Genomic DNA, 20,798 nt, shown 5'->3' on the forward strand with positions numbered 1-20,798 from the left:
AAAGCACTGTGACAGCAAAACCCTTTAGAACTGGAGAATTTAGTCTTAAAAGGAAGGGATATTTAAGGAAGTCAGTGTATCTGTTACTTGAGACACTGAACTGATGGGACAGCTTGGAAATCCTGGAACTGCACTGGATGGGCAATCTCAGGTTCTCACATCCATATCCCTGAGAATTCAGCTGGCATAAAAATCCACCTGCCATGACAACCCAGATCTATTTGGTCTGTTCAGAGTCAGAGCTGCTGCTTCCTCCTGGGCCAGTGGAGAGGGGCGCAGAGATTGGAGAGCTCACGCAGCTCCCACAGCCCAACACCATTTAAAAAGCAAAATTCTTACCTTGGACAAAGACATAGATCCTGGCCACAGCTCCCTGGTGCTCGGGGGTGCTGTTGAGGGCACAGCTGAGGTACCCAGTGTCATTGGCAGTGGCTCTCCTGAGGACGAGCTGGCTGCAGCTCAGCCCGGAGATGTCACGGCAGCCGCTCACGTGCACCCGGGGGTTGTCTTCCCTCAGCTGCCAGCTCACAGATGGGGCTCCCCTGCCAGCACAACACACCCCAAATTACACAGGATTCAGGAAAAATCAGAGCTTCTTTCTGCCCACTCATTCCCAGTGCTCCTACCCTTGTCATTCCCAAATAAATTGTAAAGGTCGCGGAGTGTTTGCACTTCCACCCGTCAGAAATTGAGCTGGATCACCCCACGCTGCTCCCCAGACATTCCTGAAATATTGCATGGGAACTGCAGCAAGCACCTGGAGAAAAGTTTGATTTCTCTCCTAACACACTGCCTGAACACAAGTTTGTTTTTATAACACTGTATTTTAGCCACTTCAAACATTAGAAAGCATCAGATAAAATTATATGTTTGTTCCAGGCAGAGGATTTTGCATATTTTAACGGCTAAATTAATGTATATTTTCCTGCACTGAGGCTGCATGGAGAGAGGAGGATATTTATGGAATTTTGCATCACCTTTCTTGCTTAATCAGCAGTGACTCAGTCTTGATTTTTGTGAATGGCCTGAAACTAATCAGGTTACAAATCTGGGAATATCTGCTCAGGACACATTTTTTTTCCAATTCCTCTTGTGACAGCAGCCAGAACATCAAGCCAGGAGGGCAGAGGATGCACATTCCACCCACATGACCCCTCTGCTGTCGGATTTCCCAGCACAACTCATAAAAAATGCAATTCCATGGATTTCAGGACAAAAAGCAGGGCCTGGGTGTCACCTGCTGCAGGACCCAGAGCTCCCAGCTGACTGAAGCCACAGCTGGATGTGCTGGAAGCATCAGGCCATGGCAGCAGGAGCTCCTGGAGCTCCCTCTGAGGCTCTGGGGATGGACCAGAGCTACCACACAGGCCTAGGAGATGAAGAGGATGGTTGTTTTTGTAGCAAACTGGTTTTCAGTATGGAAACTGCTGTGTTGGGGGATATCTCCTGTGGGTTTTCCTGGGGAAGAAGTTAGTGTTGGAGGGAGGGAGCTGTGTGTGTGTGTTTGCAGAGGAGCCACTCTTCCCCAGAACAGGGGGTTGGCTCTCCCTTCTCACTCTGAGAATTCCCACTGGCATTTTTGGGGCTGAGGAAGGAGTGAGAACCCTGCACTCCCCAGCTCGGTGCTGCCAGGGAGAAATCCAGCCTAGACCCACTGACCCAGCACTGAGATGGCAGTGCCCAAAGTGTGGATCTGGGTGAAATTCCCAGTTAGCCAAGAGCTCCAGTGGCCTGCAGAGCTGCAATAGATGCAGTCAGAGCACGTCTGCCAGGACATCCAGTGACATTTCCACAAACATCCTTTTGGCCCTCGGTCCTGCCCGTCCCTCTGTCGCCCTCCTGGAGAGGAGGCGGACACGGAGCTGGGCTCTTGAGGTTATTCCCAGCACGAGGCTGAAGGAGAGCACTGGGAAAAGTGGGAATATCCTCTCTGCTGAGCAGCCTCGCCCTTGTTCTTGGATGCTCTGGTGGCTTGGACAGCCCCACCCCACGTCAGAGCAGCTTCCGAGCAGCCAGAGCTCTGTCCCCACCCGACCAACGTCACTGGTGACTCCAGACTGGGATTGCCAGCCTGGAATAGGGAACAGAGCCAGTTCCCATGGAGACACAGCTCCCAGCACGTCACCACGTCCCTGCCCCTGTCACCCACACCTTCTGGGGTCCATCCTGCTCTGCTGGCTCTGCAGGGCACACTGGCATTTCACACCTGTGCTTCCTTAAATCTATTCCCCCTACATACACCATCCTGCTGGAAGCTGGAGCCTTTGGCTGTTGTTTTGGGATTTCCACACATCTGGCAGTGGCAGCAGCAGCAGCTTTGGCACCACTACCACAAACCAGGAAATCTTGGCCAAGAAAAAATCCTGGAGCTGATGGGAGGATGGACATTCCCAGAGCCCCACTGGGCTGCTGCCCTGTGCTGTGCCCCACACTGCCCCAATGCCCCTGGAAGCACAAAGTATTCCTGAGCTCCCCTGGGCCAGGAGCCAAGCCCTGAGTGTGGCAGAGGAGGCAGGAGGGCAGACACCCCCAGAGGGGCTGATCCAGGGAGTCTTGCATTCAGAAACCAAACTTTCCTTCTCTTCCCAGGTTTTGAATCACCTGAGCCAAGGAGCTGAAGTGCTCCAGGCCCACATTACATCCCATGCTCACATCCTTTTGTGTTTCTCAGATCTGTCATGGGAATTGCTTTGCATCCATAAAGCCTCGTGGGACTGAAGTGCTCGTGACTCCTTCAGTTATTTATTCATCTGGTGATAGGAGAAAAGTAGGGTGCTCATCCAGATGACAAAGGTGGGGGATGGAGAACTGCTGGGAAATGTTGATTTAATTGGCCTGGGGTACCCAGGGACTTTGAGTCTACACAGGTTTTATGGGGAGCACCATCAAGATGTTAAAGGACTGCTCAGACTTTATTGCCATCATGTTTGCTGTTTGCCAAGCTAAAAATACCACTGGAAGGTTGTTCTGACCTCGTAAGCCACATGGCAAGCTGGAGGGATTTGGAAAAAAGCTGCCTTGAACTCCAGAAGACATCCCAAATTTACACAGTCTGAGCCCATTCACCTTTCACTATAACAAAGAATTAAATAGTCTGGGACAAAAATCAGGGGGGACATGTCAGTGTAACCTAAAGCTTAGGTTCACCTTCCCAAGGCTTTTTTTTACTGTTTTCAGTAACTTCTGTTGCAGGAAGCCATCCAGATAATGGCTTCTGCCAAGGGAATCTTACAAGAAGGTGTAAAACCAATGTGTGTGTGTGAGAGAGAGAGAAACTGTGAGAGTTTTGTGTTACCTTGAGCCTTTTTTCCTACAACATCATCAGAGAAAAACCTGAGAAAAAACCTCTGGCAGTCGTGAAGAGTAAAAAAATCCCACTCAGAACAAGTAACACCTCCATCCATCTCAGCCTGAGGCCTTTTGTGGGACCCAGCAGCTGCTGCGTGTTCTGGCACAGCAGAGAGCTCTGGGTTTGCTCCTTCCTCTTGTGCCAGCTGTATCCTCATTCCCAGAGCATCCCCTCCCTGTCATCACCAAAATCCTGCTGCTCCTTGCATGGCTGGTGGCACACATCGTGCCAGGACCGAGGAGCTGCCGTGATTTGCAGCACTTTGGTTTTTCACAAGTCCTGGCTAAATTTGATTTAAAGAAGGTGTTGTGTTTAAACAGGCTTTGGATGCACACACGGTGACTGCTGCTCATTTAAGTGTCTGTGATGGGCAAGGTGGAAGTCCTGGTGATCCTGTTTGTCGTTTCCTCATGGACAGGGAGCAGAGGAGTGATTTTAGCTGCAGAGGAGCTGAATCTGCCCCTGTTTCAGAGAGGATTTCCAGCCGTGTCCTCGAGCACGGCACGTCCCTCTCTCCCCTGTGCTGACTCAGGGCTTTGCTTGGGCCCCTGAACAACACAACACAACACAACACAACACAAAGAATTTGGCCAAGCTGACCCCAGACTCTCCTCCCTGCTCTGTCACAGCCCATCCAGCTCCCTCCACACAGCCCCAGCTCCCAGCTGGCTCTGCTCTGTCCTGGAGCTGTGCCGGGCCAAACCAACCAACACAAGGACAAAAATCCAGCATGATTTTTGGAGCAATCCTTACCAGCATTTTATTTTTAGGGTATCTCCTGGTGAGATGACAATTTGGTCCTTGAAAATGCTCAGTTTTGGCTTCTGAAGAAGCTTTTCCTCAGCGAGACCTGACCCAAAAAACAGAAGAAACCATCATTAGTTTAGATGGGTCAGAGCAGCACAATACTCTTTGTTTTGTAAATAGTTCCTAATTTGGGGGCCCACACAGTGCTGCATTTATCCTTGGTCAGGAGATGCCCTCAGTTTGTTATTGTTTCTTTTATTCCTCTTCCTTTTCTGACACTGAGCACCTGCATTTGTGCCAGTAGTGTTTTGAGCCAGCTTTATTACTGAATTATTGCAGATTTAGGAGAACAGATCTGTGTCAAAAGGATTTTGCACACATATAAAAGTGGAAGGAGTCAGGTCCTTGGGAAAGAATTTGATGGGTGAGCTCATACACTGCATTTTAATTAATGGGAGGAGAGAAAACAATAATTCTGGAGAGCAGCTCTGTGAAGCACCTGTGATATTAAAGGTAAATGGAAAATGTGGTGTTCCCCAAATGACTATTCCCAAATGACCATTCCCAAATGACCCTTCCCAAATGACCCTTCCCAAATGACCCTTCCCAAATGACCCTTCCCAAATGACCATTCCCAAATGCTGCATCTGAACCCCAGGCTCGGTGGGTTGGGGTCATTCTCCCAGGGGAATCTGTGATTTTGTCAGGTCTCTGATGACCCAGGAGTGTTAATAACAGCAGTGACAAACGTCTCTCTCATCATCTCCTGGCCCAGGAAATGTCTCCTGCCTGTGGAACTGTCCCCAGGGACAATCTGAGTGTTCATCTACAATGAGACAATGCTCAGAAAGTGAGACTGAGAAGAACCAGTAGTGGAGGTTGGCCAGGCTGGGTGCTTTGTCCAAATTCAAAGGAACATAATCAAGGAGAGGAGAAACCAGGCTCTGATAAGGATCTCCACTTCCAAAGCTCTGACATTAAAGCCGTGTTTTCTTTCCCCTCCTGCTCTTCAAATTTCTCTCCTGTGCCTCGAACTCGATAAGCCAGAAATCCTCCTGGGCTCTGAGCACGGGCATTATTTGCAGCAGGGAGGGAGATAACGTATCTGGCAGAAAGAGAAACACAAGGCTTTAACTTTTCAACTGCATAAAGCAGTGATTTTCCTGCCCCCACCTCTGTACTCTCATCTCTGTGCTGCCTGATTTCTGTAATTGCTCTTTGCCTGGCATCGGCGTGGGGAGTGATTCACTCCCACTCTGGAGTCTCTGGCTTCTTCCAGGAGCTCTTGGAGCTCCCTTCAGGAACTCAGCAGAGGCCAAGTCATCTCTTGGCACCACAGAGTCCTTCCAGAGGGGATCCTGCCCAGACACCACGGTGCTGGGCTGCCCTTGGAGCCCCTGACCCTCCCTGGAAGGAGCGCTGCTCACCAGGGACAGATCCAGCCCACTCCCCCTGCCCTGGCACCGCTGCTCCATCTCCTTTGCAGAATGAGAAGTTGGAGTCTGGCCAACCCCAGCTCTCTCCAGTGGCTCTGTGGGACATTATTTAGCACCTCCAAGCTGCCATTGCATGGAATGCTGGGGCAGCAGAGCAGCTGGGGGCTCCAGCCCCACAGTTCCCGTTTATTTGGGAAGCATTGCTGTTCCTCAGCACCCTCAGGATGGCACACGCAGGGAGCAGCGTCACACTGAGCTGAGAACCAACAGAAAAAGCCCCAAACTCTACAGGAGGAGACACTGGCAGGCAAACCCATCCTCACTCTTGGCTCCAAGTCCCCTCTGGTCTCCAGACAGAGCCAGTTCCCACCGGGAATGGGCTGAGCCTTGGCACTGGTCCTTTCATGGTGCTGAGGTATTTCACAGCCCTCTCAGACTGACTGTGCTGAGCTTTGCAAAAATGCTCCAGGATATGGGCAACACCTTCAAATTTGTCTGTCAAATGCCATTAATCTGCCAGCTGAGGGGGGTTTGGGTCCCTGTGGCTCTCCCAGGACACTGCTCCTCCCAGGATCTGCTCTGGGCTGTTGATGCTGTGACTTCAGCCAGGACTTAGGGAGTCCTGGGCTTTGAAACAAGATTATTTCTCTCTCCTTGTGCCTTCAGTTGTTCTTAGGGCTTAGGGGGAGCTCAGCTGGTGCCTTGAGCTGGGCTTTTGACTCGGGATTGCTCTCCTGAGCAAGTGTGGCACTGTCAGAGGGTCTGGGGGCAGAGCCTGAGCTCTGCTCTGACTGCAGAGTCTTGGGGCTTTTACAACATTTGACACCGTTCTTGCTGAAAGAAAGAAAAGTATTTTTCAATTATTCTGCTTTTGCTTCTGAGTTACTTCTTGCCCAAAGTTTATTTTGGCTTGGGGAGCTGAAGAACAGAATAAGCAAAGGGGAATTTCAGTGAGGACAGGAGGAGAATTCCTGTGCCACACACACACATCTGGTCTCTGCTGGCAGGTGACAGAGGGTTTAAATAAACACAGCCCCTTCTGCCACAGCACAGCTGAGTGGGCTGGGAAAACAACATTTTGAGGGCAAAACAGACAGAATTGTGGGGGCAAGGTCAGGCTGTGCTAGGGCAGGACACTTAATACCAAACTGGCAGAGACCTCACAATATCCCCAACCTCCCCGGTCCCTTCAGAGCTTGATGTGACTTTTTGGAGGCGAAGCTGGGGACAGCCCCAGGGTATGTTGGGTGAGGAGAAAGGATCTGCTCCACTTTCATATTTGCTGTCTGTGTTTGAGGAGATTCATGCCTTTATGAAGGTGTTAGGATGCTGCAAGGGAGAACCAGGCACGTTCCTGCTGGTGCACCCCCTCTTTTTTCCACAGCCCTGCTCCCCAACCTTTGTTCCTAAACCCAGGAACCACAACCTGCCCAGGGTGGGGTTGGAGACCTGCTGAAGCTGAAGTGCTCTGATTGCACTGCTCAAATTCCAGTCAATGCCTAAGAGAACGTTCTCCTCTCCTCCCTGTTCAATAATGTTGGTCCTGCTCTAGAGCTACAAGGCACATAAAATTAAAAGCAAGCTGTCATCACTGTGTCATGACCATGGCAAAGCTCCTTGTGGGAGCCACAAGGAAAGTCCTGGGTGCCAAAGCTGTCCCTGTGGTGCATCCTTCCTGAGATTCCCTGGCATGGTTTGGGATGAGATGCTGCAGGGACAGTGCAGCTACAAAGAGATCTCAGCATCAAATCCCCTCTGTGAGCCCCTGGGGAAGGACAGGCTCCTCCTGGGAAGGGACAGCCCTGCTCAGGCTCCTCACATCCCTGCCCTGCCTTGCTTCTTGGCTCCAGCACCTCCAGCCTAAAGAAAGAGCCCCAGGTGAGGACAGCACCTCTGCCCAGAGCCCCTCTGCACCATTTCTGACTCTGGGAGCTCATCCCTACCTCCAGCTCAGACTTTAACATTCTGCTCTCGGCGGTGAAAACCGCAAACACAGCACAGCCACAAATCCTCGGGAGCCAAATGTGAAAGGTTGACTGCTACATTATCCAGGGGAGAAAAATATATTGAAAACTGCTTTTCCTGGGATAATCTGATTTTGCAGCATGGCCAACATTAAACACAGGAGGCTCCCCAGGCAGAGGGTAATGGGTGACCTCCCTCACCTCTCTGTCAGATGGTTTCCAGCTCCATCTCGCTTGGCACAGGAGATCCCTCCCACACACACCCTGATGCTCCATCCTGGGCCCAGCAGTGAGAGTGGATAAAAAGTATTTTTAATCTCTGTTCCTTATTGTAACAGCCTTCCTCCAGGCATGCTCTGGGCACTGCAGCTCTCCCTGGCAGAGCCTCACCGATGGTTGTGAGCTCTGCTCCGTGCCAGCTCCGGCAATGTGATCCCTGCTGAAGGATCCAGGGATCCCTTCTGGCCACGGGGAGAGCTGGGGGATCAGAGCCCACCACCTCTGCTTCAGGTGACAATGGGTAACTGCACGAGGGCTCGGGCACACAACCCAGATTTCTGCACGTGGGTGAGCTCCAGGGACTGCTGTGGGTGTGAAGTGGCTCCTGTGCAGAGAGCTGGGTCCTGCTGCAGCTCAGGGCCCCTTGGGAGGGACTGGAAGTCAGAGTTTGGAGCTGATTTGAGTCAGGGAAGGAGGGTGACAGATACACAGCGTTTCAAACGGGTTTTGTCATCGCTGAGGATGCTCCTGTGAGCTGTGCTTGCCTGGCAGAGCCTGGGCCAGAAGCTCCAGGAACCCTCTGGAGTCACCAGAGGACACCACACCCCACCCTGGTCACCAGCGAGGGGACACCACCAGTGCCTGGAGTGCTGCAGGGGCTGAGCTGCCCCCTCCCCTCCTCTCAGCAAACCTGGGCAAGGCAGACCCTCCAAACAACCCTGTCCCTGCAGCAGAAATCACCCCCAGTAAATGCCAAAGCCCTCCCAGCTGCCAGGGCACCTCACACAGCACAGCGTCAGCACACCTCCAAACGAGCACGTGCCCCTTTCAAAGGGTGTTTTCATGCTCCTGTCCCCAGGGAAATCTATTTTTGCTGGAATTGGAGAGCTCAGCGATTCGCTGAAAAGCCATGTGCATTCAAACCGACGGCCTGTAATCATCTTAGGATTTATTTCAAGGTTACCCCCATGAAAAGAGAAGGCACCACAGCACTGGCAGCATTATTGGATCCCAAGCCTTGCAATATTTGGTGTTTTTATTAAGTCTTCAGCTCCTGGAATCAGCTTTCACTTGTTACACTCAAGTGGTTTTCTATTATTTTTAAAGGTTTAAAAAGACAGTAGCAAATAACTAAAGAGACCCATCTCCACCCCTCTTTTTGTTGTGAATTTGGACATTTTTGATTCTCCTGGACATTAATGAAATGTTTTGTGCTCTCTATGCACAATGCAAGATCTTCTAAAGGAAATGTTATTGCTACCACTGAGTTTCCCAGCAGAGGGGAAGGGAGGCTCTTGTGGGGAAGGTCTTGGCTGTAAGACAGAGAAAAAACTCTGAGTTTTTGTCTTTTCTGCTGGCTGGTGAGCTCTGTGTCGAGGCACTGATGGGAACTGAGTCAGTACAGAGGGCAAAGGCCCCCATGAGGGGCTGCAGGTGGGGAATGAGCGGGTCAGAATCGCTTGGGGAAAACTTCCCCTCTAGACCTGAGGTGGTTTGAGCTCCTCTCTCCATTTCCTGTGCTCAGGGAGATGCTTCAGGTCAGGTTATTTGCTCTCTCAATTCTCAATGTGTCTATTGAGGATAGCAATTTGTCTGTGAAGATTTAAACCCTTCATCTTTTCCTGTGCATCTCCACTGTGCTAAACCACTTTTCCTAGAGGAGGAGGAGGAGGAGGAGGAGAGACGGGGTTCAGTCTCTCACAGCCTCTGGCCAGGACTCTCTCCCTTGCCTGCTGTTCCAGCTGAACTATTTTTTAAGGAAAACTGTTCATCAGCTTTTAAAGGTTTTCTATTTCCTGTGTTTGTTTGAGGGGAATGGTTATTAGAAGTCTGTCTTCCTGTGGTTTTCCACCTCAAAATAAGCAGGAATCCCCCAGTGTGGCTCTGCTGTGGGTGGGCACAGAGCTGAGAACCTCCAGGCCAGAGCCAGAGCATCCCTTCCTACAGAAGCTGAAGGAATTAATCCAAAATTAAATTAGCAATCACAATCTCATCAGGAGAGATGGCAAAGATTCCTTCAGGATATTCAAATGCAAGTGTTAACCCAAGAGTCAAGCAACAGGATTCCTGTTTCCATTGATTTTCCCAGCCAGGGAAGGCAGGATTTGCTCAGCTGAGTCATGAGAGGAGCAATTCCCACCCTTCCCACCCATTCCTCTCTGCCTGCTGCAAATGGAAGCTGTGTGTGGCTCAGCCAGAGGCAGCAGTTGGGGTGTAAATGATCCAAAGTGACAACAACGAAAAATTAAATTAGTCTGGAGCGGGGAGACGTCAACAACAGCACAGTAAAAACAACTGCTAAGTGGAGAAAGTGTCTGGAGATAAGATAAGGCTCTGGCCCAGCTTTTGGGATTTGTTCCTACAAGGCTTTTCCTCAGCCACAGATGCATCAGCATTTCCTGCTGAGGTGGCACAGGGTCACCCTGCTTTCCTCCTGCAATCAGCAAAACCCTTCAGCAAGGCCACCTGACCCCTCTGGGTGCTGACACACAAACCCTGTCACCTTCCCTTGGCTTTTCTGCATCCAAACATCACCTCTGGGGCTCACCTGAGCCTGCTCCAAGGCAGCCCCTGCAATCACCATGCCATGGCCTTCCCTGGCTGGCTGTGATCTGGATCTCTGCATCAGCTGCAGATTTATGGGAAGGGGTCACTGAAAGCAGCTCCAGGTCAAAATTGTTTGGTCTTGGGCAGTGGAAACTCATTAATCAGGGCCATTGTTTTCCCTGTGAGCCCACAGAGAGTCCCCAGGAGTGGCAGGGATGTCACCAGCCCGTGCTGCTGGTGAGCTGAGGGGACACATCCTTGCTTTGGGACTGGCTGATAAGCCAGGAACTCGGATCTACATGGAAAATAAACATGAAATCTGGGAAAGGAGGTGGCAATGTCTGCAATCATCTGCCAGGCACTCAAGCACAATTTGAAGTATTTAGGAAATGTGGTAATCTCATGTTGATGGAAAAAAGGCTGGGAATGTTGTTATTTCTTGATCCAAAGTATGGCAATTCCTCTGGGAAAGAGAAGACCTGGCACATCTCCATGATTAGGAAATATGCACACCCAGTGGGAACAAGATGCACATAAAAGGAGCCCTAAATACTCTAGGGGGGGAAAAAAAAAAATCCAAAAATGTGAGGTATGAGGCTGTCTTTGCCTCTCCCCCCAGCGTGGTCTCCTGAGAAAAGCTGGAGAGCTGCAGATCCGAGTGTTTCCAATGATTCCCAGACAGGATTACTTCATCAGCGCTCCAGACATAGCTTTCCTTCCTCCTCACTGGCCATCCCCAGGACAGGGCACATTCCTCAGGCAAAGCTGGGAGTCAGGAGGAGTGAGGGCACCCAGGGGGCTGCAGGATGAGCCATCCCAGGGAGCAGCCTGGACACAGCTCTCATTGCTGGCTTTGGGTCACCCTGTGCTCCCCCTGCCCATCCCAGCCCTTCACCTCCTCCCAGGGGACTCAGGGAGCACTTCCTGCACTCCAGAGCTAATCCAGCATTTCTCTGGAAGTGAGCCCAGCTGGGATTTCATCCCTTTCTCCAGAGCACTGGGGGGGAAAATGGGAAGGTGGAAGGTTTGCTCAGAAGGGGGAGTGGAGGGGCAGCACCCACCTCTGCTCCCTGGGACAGGGACAGCACCCAGGGAAGGGCTGGAGCTGGGTTTAGGTGGGATATCAGGAAAGGTTCTTCCCCAGAGGGTGCTGGCACTGCCCAGGCTCCCCAGGGAATGGTGACATTCCCAGAGCTCCAGGAGGGTTTGGTCAATCAGGGTGGGATTGTGCAGGGCCAGGATAATCCTCGTGGGTTCCTTCCCTCTCAGGATATTCTGTGATCGATCTCTGCCTCCTCTGGGCTCCTTCAGGGCTTCCCTGTGTCCCTGTGTCCCTGTGCCAACCAGGAATTGTCCCCCCAGGTGAACTCCAGGTGCTTTATGTGAGTATGGATGGAGCTGGAGATTTTATGGCTCATCAGCCCAGCTTCCCTCACAGCTACAGACACCAAACCTGGAGCAAGCTGTGCTCCCATCTTACCCAAACCCTGCTCCAAGGGTCCAACTGAGCTGCCTTTAATCTAATCAGAATCCCTCTCTGCAGGTAATTTGTACGTGGTGAGCAGCTCCTTACAAAGCTGTGGATGCTGAGGAAGGAACGCTTTAAAACACTTTTAGTTGAATTACTTGATTATTTTGAGGAGTATCATCAGATCTGCTCATTTATCAAAGGTGGCAGGTGAGGCTGAGCAGTCAGCAGCAGTAATTTGTGGGTTTCATGTGTGCAGCACTAAACACCGTGCTCACTCACACATCAATGGGATGGGATTTGGCACCTCCCAAAATTTCTCTCCAGCTTATTTGTTTTGTACAGCTGCAAATAATGAAAGCAATTGTTGGGCTGACTCAGTTCCAAGAACTATTCCCCAACCTACTCATGTGCACAGAGAGGATCAGTCACTCTCGAAATCCATCCTGAGATGAGCCAGGTCCTCCCATGCAAAAACAAGCAGTAAATCTCTGTTGATTCACCAGTGGTTTCCCTCCTGTTCCTACCCAGTTTTACTCTTTTCACTGGACTTTTAAACCTGCAATAAAGGGCTTGCCTACGCTCTGGTAAGATGCCTACACTCCAGGGTGGAAGTTTTACTGAGGAAAATGGATTTATTTAAAGTTACAGCAGTAGTAGAAAAGTTTTCAACAGGTTTTCTATACACCTTTATACCTTCTTCATAATTTCCTTTTGAAGTGACAAGAAATCAGATTTTAAAAAACTAAACAACCCTTTCATGTTCTGTGTGGCTCTGGTAAGTAAATATTAATTTTTTCCTCATTAATCACATCACTGCCCAGGTGTTGGCAGAGTGGAAATGTCTGTGGTGGTTCCTTTACTGTGGTGCCACTTCCCAAGGAAGGGACACCAGGAGTGATGGGGCTGCAGGGGGGTCAGGCAGGACACTGAGAGATTTGAGGCAGGTTTTATCTCTCTGTAAATAAGAAACTGCCTTATCTCAGTGTTTAGGGACAATGCAATAACCCAGGCAGGCATCAGCTCCTAAGTGAGCCCGGCTGCCAGCAGAGGTCAGGATTGAAACTGGCACCAGAAAATAGCAAGGAGGGATTTCCCTGAGGTTTCCATGCAAGCTGCTGCCAGTGGGGAACTGGAATTTTTGCCAGAGTTCAGTACAACTGTTGGTTTCACACATGTGGAAAATCTGTCCTGGTTGTAGAGAGCTGACCCAGTCCCTGACATCTTTAATCAGGAAAAAACTTCCAACAGGAATTTTGGGCAGCCAGACTCGGTTTAGAACCACAGCTTTGGGGCTTGAAAAGTAACTCTCCCAGAAATTCCCAGCAAACAGATGCAAATGAGCTTTCCTCAGGTTAAAGAGGTTGGTGAATGAAGTTTCACTGGGCCACAGCACACAAATTAAAGCACTGCCCAGCAGGAACTCCAAGTGGAGCCCTAACTTTGAGTTCCACCTGGCCTGGCTATTTCAGTTCTCAGGACATTCATTTCCAGAGCAATTTTCCGTGTAACCTGAGGCAATAGCAGCAAGTACAACAGTATTTCCAAATACCCAGTCAAGCAAATCATTGTCCTGTGTGTCAGCTTCTCCTTTGATAACAAAATATGATGGTAATTCATCCTAAGGCTTTGGAAACCTGTAACGTGGATCCCCTGGAGAGACATTAAAATGGCCAGAGAAGAGGAGAGTGAAGTTACAAAATCCCTGACACTGTTGTTTAGCAAATTGTGTGTTTCTGTGAAAGCATTTTTTGGCCTTTTTTGCCAGCACTCAACCTCTGCCTGGATGTGTCAGATTGGGAGGATGCTCACTCATGTTCCTCCTCCACCATCTGCAGACTAAATCTGTGATTCCCAAATTTTCTTCCTCTTCCATCATCCACTTGCACATGAGAGTGTTGGAAACCCCTGTAATTACCTGTGCCTTATCATCAAACCCTGTACAGAATGAGCTTTATAAGACCTGGAAAAATAAAATTAAAGCCCAGTGGAAGGGAATTCTCAGGGATGGATCATAATTTAATAATAAAAGTGTTGGAAATGGGAGTGGTTATCAGGAGAGGTTGGAATCATGGCAGGTTTGATACCGAGGGCAATCATTTATCTGCTCTGGGGAGAGGAAAGAAAACCTTCCCAAGGTTGTTCCAGCAGCCTGTGTAATTCACCTTCCAAAGGAAGCAGGGATGACAGCCCAATCTTTAGGAATATTTAGAATTAGAGAAGATAAAGTGCTGGGAGATGTCCTTCAGAAGACATTTGCTGGTGCCCCACACGGAACAATCTCTGAGGGCTCCACATTTGGGAATTAGCTGATGAGTGGCCAAGAGGACCCTTCCCTTTCCCAACCTCTTTGGTGCTCCCTCAAAGGCAGCGTGGATACCTGAGCTTTGGACTCTGAAGTGTCTCCAAACCAGAGCTCACAGAGGACTGGGGATGTTTTGGATGTTTTCCAAGAAAGGCAAGAGCTGACAGAGGAATTTAGGTGAGGTTCTGCTGAATGACAAGAGGGTGGATTGCAAAGCAACTTCTGACTAAATCCCACTTGCCACAAGGAAGTGACTGCCCATGGAACACCAAATAATTATGGGAAAGCTGCTCAGAGGGATCCCAGCTTTCCTCATGCCACATTCCCTGAGCTTTCCTGCTTGGGGCCTTGCTGGTGTGAGTGACCTCTGCTCCCTGGAGATGCTGCTGTGTCCCATAGGCAGCAGCACACAAACTCTGCTGGACTCTGGGCAATCCCCATCCTCAGGCCTTGATTCCTCCTCTCCATCTCTTTCCTCATCCCCAGCCCTCTTCCCTAAGAAAAAAATGAGGTTGCATGGAAAGGCTCTTTTGTAAAGAACATCTGTGTCCTCCTGTGTGATGAATCACTGACCTGCAGAAGGAGCAGGCCAAGGGAAGGCCACGAGAGGGATGGAGCTGAAATCAGAGCGGGGAAGGTGGATGGGCAGGGTGAAGCAGAACAAAAGCCCACCCCTGTTAGCATTGTTGGACCATTTTTCCTTGAGCTATAAATCCAGAAGCAAATGAGCCAGAGCCTCCTGAGGTCAAGTCAATTGATGTGCCACACTAAACAGAGATGGATTTGAACAAATACAGGGGCTGGACGTGTGGGGAACATGCGAGTGCTCAGTGTCAGTAAAATCTGCTCGGTGGGTAATTACTTTGTTTTCTTAGTTTCTGAGCTCTACCCATTAAGAAGCAATGGGCTGAAGCTGACTTTGGGCCTGACGCCGGAATCTGTTTTCGATCAGCTCCGTGTTCCACTTCTGTCGGCTTTGTGCGCCTGTCTCAGGAGGTTTTCCCTTTTTTTCTGGTTTGTTTTGAAGGATAGCAGGTTGCTATTTTGGGAGACGAGATAAAAGCTGTTTGCTGAGATGGGGAGAGGGAACTTCAGCATCTCCTTAAACCCAATCCCAGTTTCAGTTACATTTGCACAGCCCCAGGCGAGGTTTAGTTGCCCTGTGCCTGCAGCCTCCATGGGCAGCTTGGCCTAACTAGGTCTGGTTTCCTCCCTGGTTTGCATTAAGCTGGAAAGTACCAATCAGGCCCAGGGAATTGGCTGCAAATCATTTGGTGAAATCCTTCTTAATGACAAACTCCATCAGGCAGGCCGTGGAGCAGGGCTTCAATCACTTCCTCAGCCTCCACCGCACTCTTACCCTGACGTGACCCCAACTTCTCCCCTGTTTGTGAGGTTTCTCCACAGCTGTGACATAATGTTTTTGATGGCAGGCTTTGGAGGAATTCTGCTCGTGGCAAAGCAGGAATCTGCTTCAAATTAGCACTGCACATATTTATCAAGTCTGCATAGCATGGCTGCCTGTTGACAAAAATCCTTTCTCCTGTCCCCTGCAGGTTCCCAGATGAGCTCGCTTCACCCACAAAGTTTGGGAGCTAAAGCAGTTTTTGGTGGCTGGGAGCAGCCCAGAGAAGGGGCAGCAGGTGGGTGATAATCCAGATGTGATGCCCAGAGCCAGGCTGTGTTTTTAGGGGCAGATCCTGCATTTTGGGTGGATTTGGGAGTGTCCCAACACTTCCAGAACCCCTCTGCCGTGCCTGGAACCATTCCCTGCCTAACAGGTTGGTTGAGCTGCAGCACATCAGTTCCTCATCTGGAAAAACAGGGAAGGGGGTTGGACAGTGACCTGGAAACAGCAGATTTGCTTTGTGGGATCCTGATTTTAAAGGTGCTTTACTGCAGCTGCTTCCAAGAAAAGCAAACATTGCCAGGTACCGGGAGCAGCCCTGGGTCACATTAAAGCCACCTACGCCGCTCGGCCAAAGCTGGGCAGGAAATTCTTCTCTCTTCATGTCTAAACATTTAAGGCCTATTTATTTATTTTAATTCCTCTTGTGCATAGGGATAAAAACACAAATCCTTCAAAGGTTTTTCTTATTATGGAAAGCAGCAACAGAAAAAGACTGGTCTAAAAATAGCTGGGTATTTAGGGCAGCCCCCGGTAGTGGGAGACAGATCCAGATTCCACCAAGGAACGCGGTGTCTCCAGCATCCTCCACTTCCATCCCAACAACAAGGTCATGGCAGCGTTGGGCTGTGACCACAAACACCATCCTGGCTGGACAACCTTTCCTGGAAAACTGCTCCTAATCCAGCACTTTCCACGCAGGATTTTGGGATTTTTGCCACAGTGTAATTTTCTAATGAAAAGCTTTTTTTTTTTTTTTTTTTTCCCTTATAAAACCCCAAACTGGTTCTGTTTTTAATATTGATTTCAGAGCAGAAACAACCACACCACTGTTTGCTTTTCCTAAAAATCTCACCTCTTCATCCCAAAAGTTTCTTGCAGCTCCTATAGACAGACAAAATGTGCAGTTGGCCTTTGAACAGTAAAATTAATTTGGGTGCTGGGTAGTTAACAAAATCAACAAATATGACTCTAAAAGTAATTAAATGAGGAGGGTTTGGAGCTCTCTCCTGACTGTGCAGGGGATCCAAAGCCCTGTTAAGGAATGCTGAACTAAATGAAAATGACTAAGAAAAAAGAGAATGATGAAAGTTTAGTGAGCACTGAATGAAAGCAAAATGAAAACTGGATGTCACCAAGAAAGAAAAATGTCACCATTTGAATTCAGGAGGAGAAAAGCACCAAGGTGGGAGATGAAAGAATAATGCAAATCCATGCAGGCAATTAAATTAAAAAGGTTCCTTCCATCCTGATTCCACACACACAGCCTTGATTTGCTGCACTAAGAATTCAGAGAACTAATCCCAGAAATGAAATCCAGATCTGAGACCCTGCAGAATAAACAAGCACCTTATCAAGGTAGAGCCAGCTCTTGCTGGGGTTCCTCTTTCAGAGTTCTGCTCCCTCTTGTCTTGATTAATCACTAAAACTTTTGGTGCTGCACATGAATTTTGGCCTGGCAGAGCTGAGCTGTGGCTCTGAGAGGTTTCTGCATGTGCTGAAGGAAACCAGCAGGCTCCTGGTGCCCCTTGCTGAGCACAGGGCTGTTTGTGAGGTGTGGCAGGGCAGGAGGAGGAGGAAGAACACCCACAGAAGACAGAATTGCTAGAAAAGCACATAAAAATGGGTTTGAATTTTCCCTGGATTTGCCAGGAGGTTCCAGGGATGCCTGGATCTGCATGACCGAGCCAAGACTGGCACAGCCAGCAACAAACAACAAAAACTTGGAATTAAAGGAACACTCCAGCTGGAAAGGGAGGCTCAGCATTTTGCTGCACTCTTAAGCTATCAAAATGTTTATATCAATTGAAAACAGGCTCTTGGGGGAGAGTAAAAAAACAGGGATGAATTTTCAGGCTGAGACCTCAGCTGCCAAATTGTAAAACCCTTGGCTGGAAGGTCTCAGGGCAGGAAGGACCACGCAGCATTAACTGCATAGCAGTGGCTCAAACAGGAGCCATCAGAATAAAGAGAGCTTTTAGGAAAATTGTGAAGCATTTATTTTGGGCTCTAGAGCAAGGTCAAAGCATGGGAGCAGCTTTGGAAGGAGAAAAACACTGCTGGAGAGCAAAAAGAGCTGGAGATCAAGCCCCAGTCCTGCAAAGCTTGTTCACAGGAGCTGCTGTGCTGATATGAACATCTGGGCAGTGGGGAGAGTCCTCTGAGACCAGGCAGAGGCAGCAGGAAGAGATCCTGACATGGGGAAATGGCTCTGAAATTAAGGGAAGTTTGCCTCACAATGGCATTGAAATTAAGGAAAGTTTCCCCTGCAGTGGCTCTGAAATTAAGGGACAGATCCCCCACAACAGATCTGAAATGAAGGAAAGTTTCCCTGCAATTGCACTGAAATTAAGGGACAGATCCCCCACAATTGCACTGAAATTAAGGGAAGTTTGCCTCACAATGGCATTGAACTTAAGGAAAGTTTCCCCTGCAGTGGCTCTGAAATTAAAGAAAGTTTCCCTGCAATTGCACTGAAATTAAGGGACAGATCCCCCACAATGGCTCTGAAATTAAAGAAAGTTTTCCCTGCACCAGCACTGAAGTTAAAGAACAGTTTCCCCTGTGATGAAGCTGAAACTCTCTGGTGCTCACATCACCACTGGAGGAAGGACAGCAGATCACTTTTTGGATCCTTAATTCATTTGAGCTGTTTTAAAACTACGAGTCCCTAACCCAAGTGTTAGACCTGTTTAGCTCTTTATAAATCTTTCTAAAAAAGGTTCTGTTTGTTCATTTTTCAGTGCTGTTTGCTTGGCTTTTGGCCATAAAAATCCAGTTTATCTGATGAGATTCAGTGCATTGTACCAGGATATCAGAAAAGCAGGAACTGGCAGTGATCCTGACCTGTGAGTGCCCCACTAAGAAGTGCCAATGTTTGGGTGCAATTCCAGCCTGATTCCCATCATTTTACTCCTGAGCAAGGAGAGATTTTCCTCTGGTCCCCCCAAACTCCCCCAGCAGTGACAACCCCGAGTTAACAATGCTGAGCATGAGCTGTTTACTGTTTGGAAATGAGTAATTCTCTGCATGATTCATCTCTCGTTGTCTTTGTTGTTCCTCAGAGCAGCCAAAGAGGAATTTTAGCTGTGGTATTTTATTCCTGCAGACAACAGGGCAACTTTCTCCTTTCCTCAGTTTCCAGAAAAATGTGGATGGTTGGTAAGGAGACACAGAGAAAGAAGGAAAAAATGTTATTTTTCCTTGGAATTCTCCGCTTCTGAACTCGATTAGAGTCCTCCTTGAGTTCTGTAGGGACTTAACACAATCTCTTAAGCCAGTGAGATGCAGTGGGGGCTGAGCACAACCACGATTTCAACCTCTCCAGCCCTTCCCTGGGGTTTTATTCACCACCAAATCCTTCACAGCACTTCCAAACTGAGCTGGAAGCAGCAGTTCAAGCTCACTGACATTCCCATTTTCCAGGTGGGATTTCCCATTTGATCACATCCCTCCCTGTACAGACACGAGATCCCTCTGTAGCTGAAAGGGAAAAGAATTCAGATATCTACACTCAAGCAGAAGGCAATGAAAAGCTCACGTAGGAACTGCCATTTGCTAATTCATCTGTTCCACTGCTGATTCCCTGAATAAATGATTATTGTTGAAGACCTGAATCCTGAGGATTTGGAGAGCTGTAATGTACAAATCTTTCCCTTTCTCATTAAACCTGGCTGTAGCTGGGGGGTTTGGGGTCTGCAGGCTGTGCTGACCCTCAGGACAGCCACAGGAACAGAAATCCAAATATAAAATCATCTTGATGTTCTTGTCTCCCTCACCAAGGGAGTTATGTTCCTTTCTTTCACCCAACCCAGGGCACTTTGGTGAGCCCTCTATGCAAAAGATTCATCCAAAGCTGAATATTTTTCGATTTAAAATGAGAACAGCATAAAACCTGCAGCTTCAGCTCTTCTGTTTTCTTACAAAAATGCTCACCCCTCTCCTGGGCATGATTCAGCAGGAGACAGAAAGGTGCTTTCAGCTACAAAAACCCTCGACTGCCTGTTCAAATCCTGGTGAGGCTCCTCAAGGAGCTCAGAGCTGTGGGATCCTGTCCTCACTGCCCTCCCTGATCCCATTCCAGCCCAGGATGGACAGGCAGCATCCCACAGTGTGCAGTGGGAACAGCCTGGCTTTCAGACCAGAGCCATCCCAAACCAAACCCATTTCCCCACAAATTCCACCCATCTCCCGCAGATCCAGGGGGAAACACGAGATCTGGGGCCTCTCCTTGGAGTTAAATCTATTTTGCTGTGCCACGAGTTGTTCTTCCCAAAGCAGAGCCCGGCTGGCAGCACCTCCAACCCCTGGGAAGTTTTTTGGGGCAAAGCCTGGAGCAGTTGGATTCCCCCCCAAGCCATTCCCAGGAATTCATTGTGCACCCAGCCCCTCTTTCTTCTCCTGAAGTGCTTTCATCTCTCCTGGTTTTAAAGAAACCAGGGGTGGCCCCACCCTGCTGTACAACTGCAGGGCTATTTACCACTTGGAGAGGAAATCCCATGTCACAACCCCTTGGAGCACAAGGAATAATGTCCGGAATTCCTCTATCTGTGACCAGGCCTGCCTCACAGGCTCTTTCCTGTCACTTAAGTGTACACAAATATATTCTTTTCTTTTGTCAAGGCAAAGGGCCCAGATTTTAATGCCGGTTTATTAAAAAAGAAAAGGCTTTGGCAAGACTCGAGAACAAACGTTCTCTGACTTTGGGACCTTTTGTTCTTCAAGGTGAAAAGTGACTATAAAGAATAAGGAAAATTGAGTCACTGGTCCTTGCCCTCCATAGTAAATTTGACCCCCAGTGTTTTTACAGTGCCTAAAATTGGTGTCCTGGGCTAATCAGGGAAGTTAAAATGATAAGCCTCTCTCCAGGGCTGCTCTGCAAGATGATTTTTCTTTATAAATGATCAAAACGACCCTTTGGGCAGTGCAGTTTTTGTACCCTCAGCTCCAAGGTTTCTGTCTGTCCTTTCATGCCAAGTTTTGCCTGGCTGAAGGTTGGGCTTTGGCAGAGGGATGGGGTGAGAGGTGCTGCTGGACACAGTCCTGAGGACAAGGCTCCATTGGCTGAGAGGATGGGAAGGAGAGGGATGCAGTGCTGAAATGTCTCCCTGCTCCTGGATCCAGCCACTCCCTGCA

General features: G+C 49.1%; 1 protein-coding gene across 1 annotated transcript in view; it reads right to left on the minus strand.

Moving 5' to 3' along the window:
- Positions 1-304: 304 nt before the first annotated feature.
- Positions 305-20,798, minus strand: part of LOC107203844 (vascular endothelial growth factor receptor 1-like) — a 37,715-nt gene continuing 17,221 nt past the window's right edge. The window contains exons 2-3 of the mRNA XM_015626329.2: positions 4,103-4,199; positions 305-542 (exon numbers count right to left, since the gene is read on the minus strand). Of these exons, the coding sequence (XP_015481815.1) occupies positions 320-542; positions 4,103-4,199 (320 nt within the window). The 3' untranslated portion in view covers positions 305-319. The remainder of the gene's footprint in view (positions 543-4,102; positions 4,200-20,798) is intronic.

This window comes from Parus major, chromosome 4A (genome assembly GCF_001522545.3).
Source record: "Parus major isolate Abel chromosome 4A, Parus_major1.1, whole genome shotgun sequence".
In the NCBI taxonomy this organism is placed as follows: domain Eukaryota; kingdom Metazoa; phylum Chordata; class Aves; order Passeriformes; family Paridae; genus Parus; species Parus major.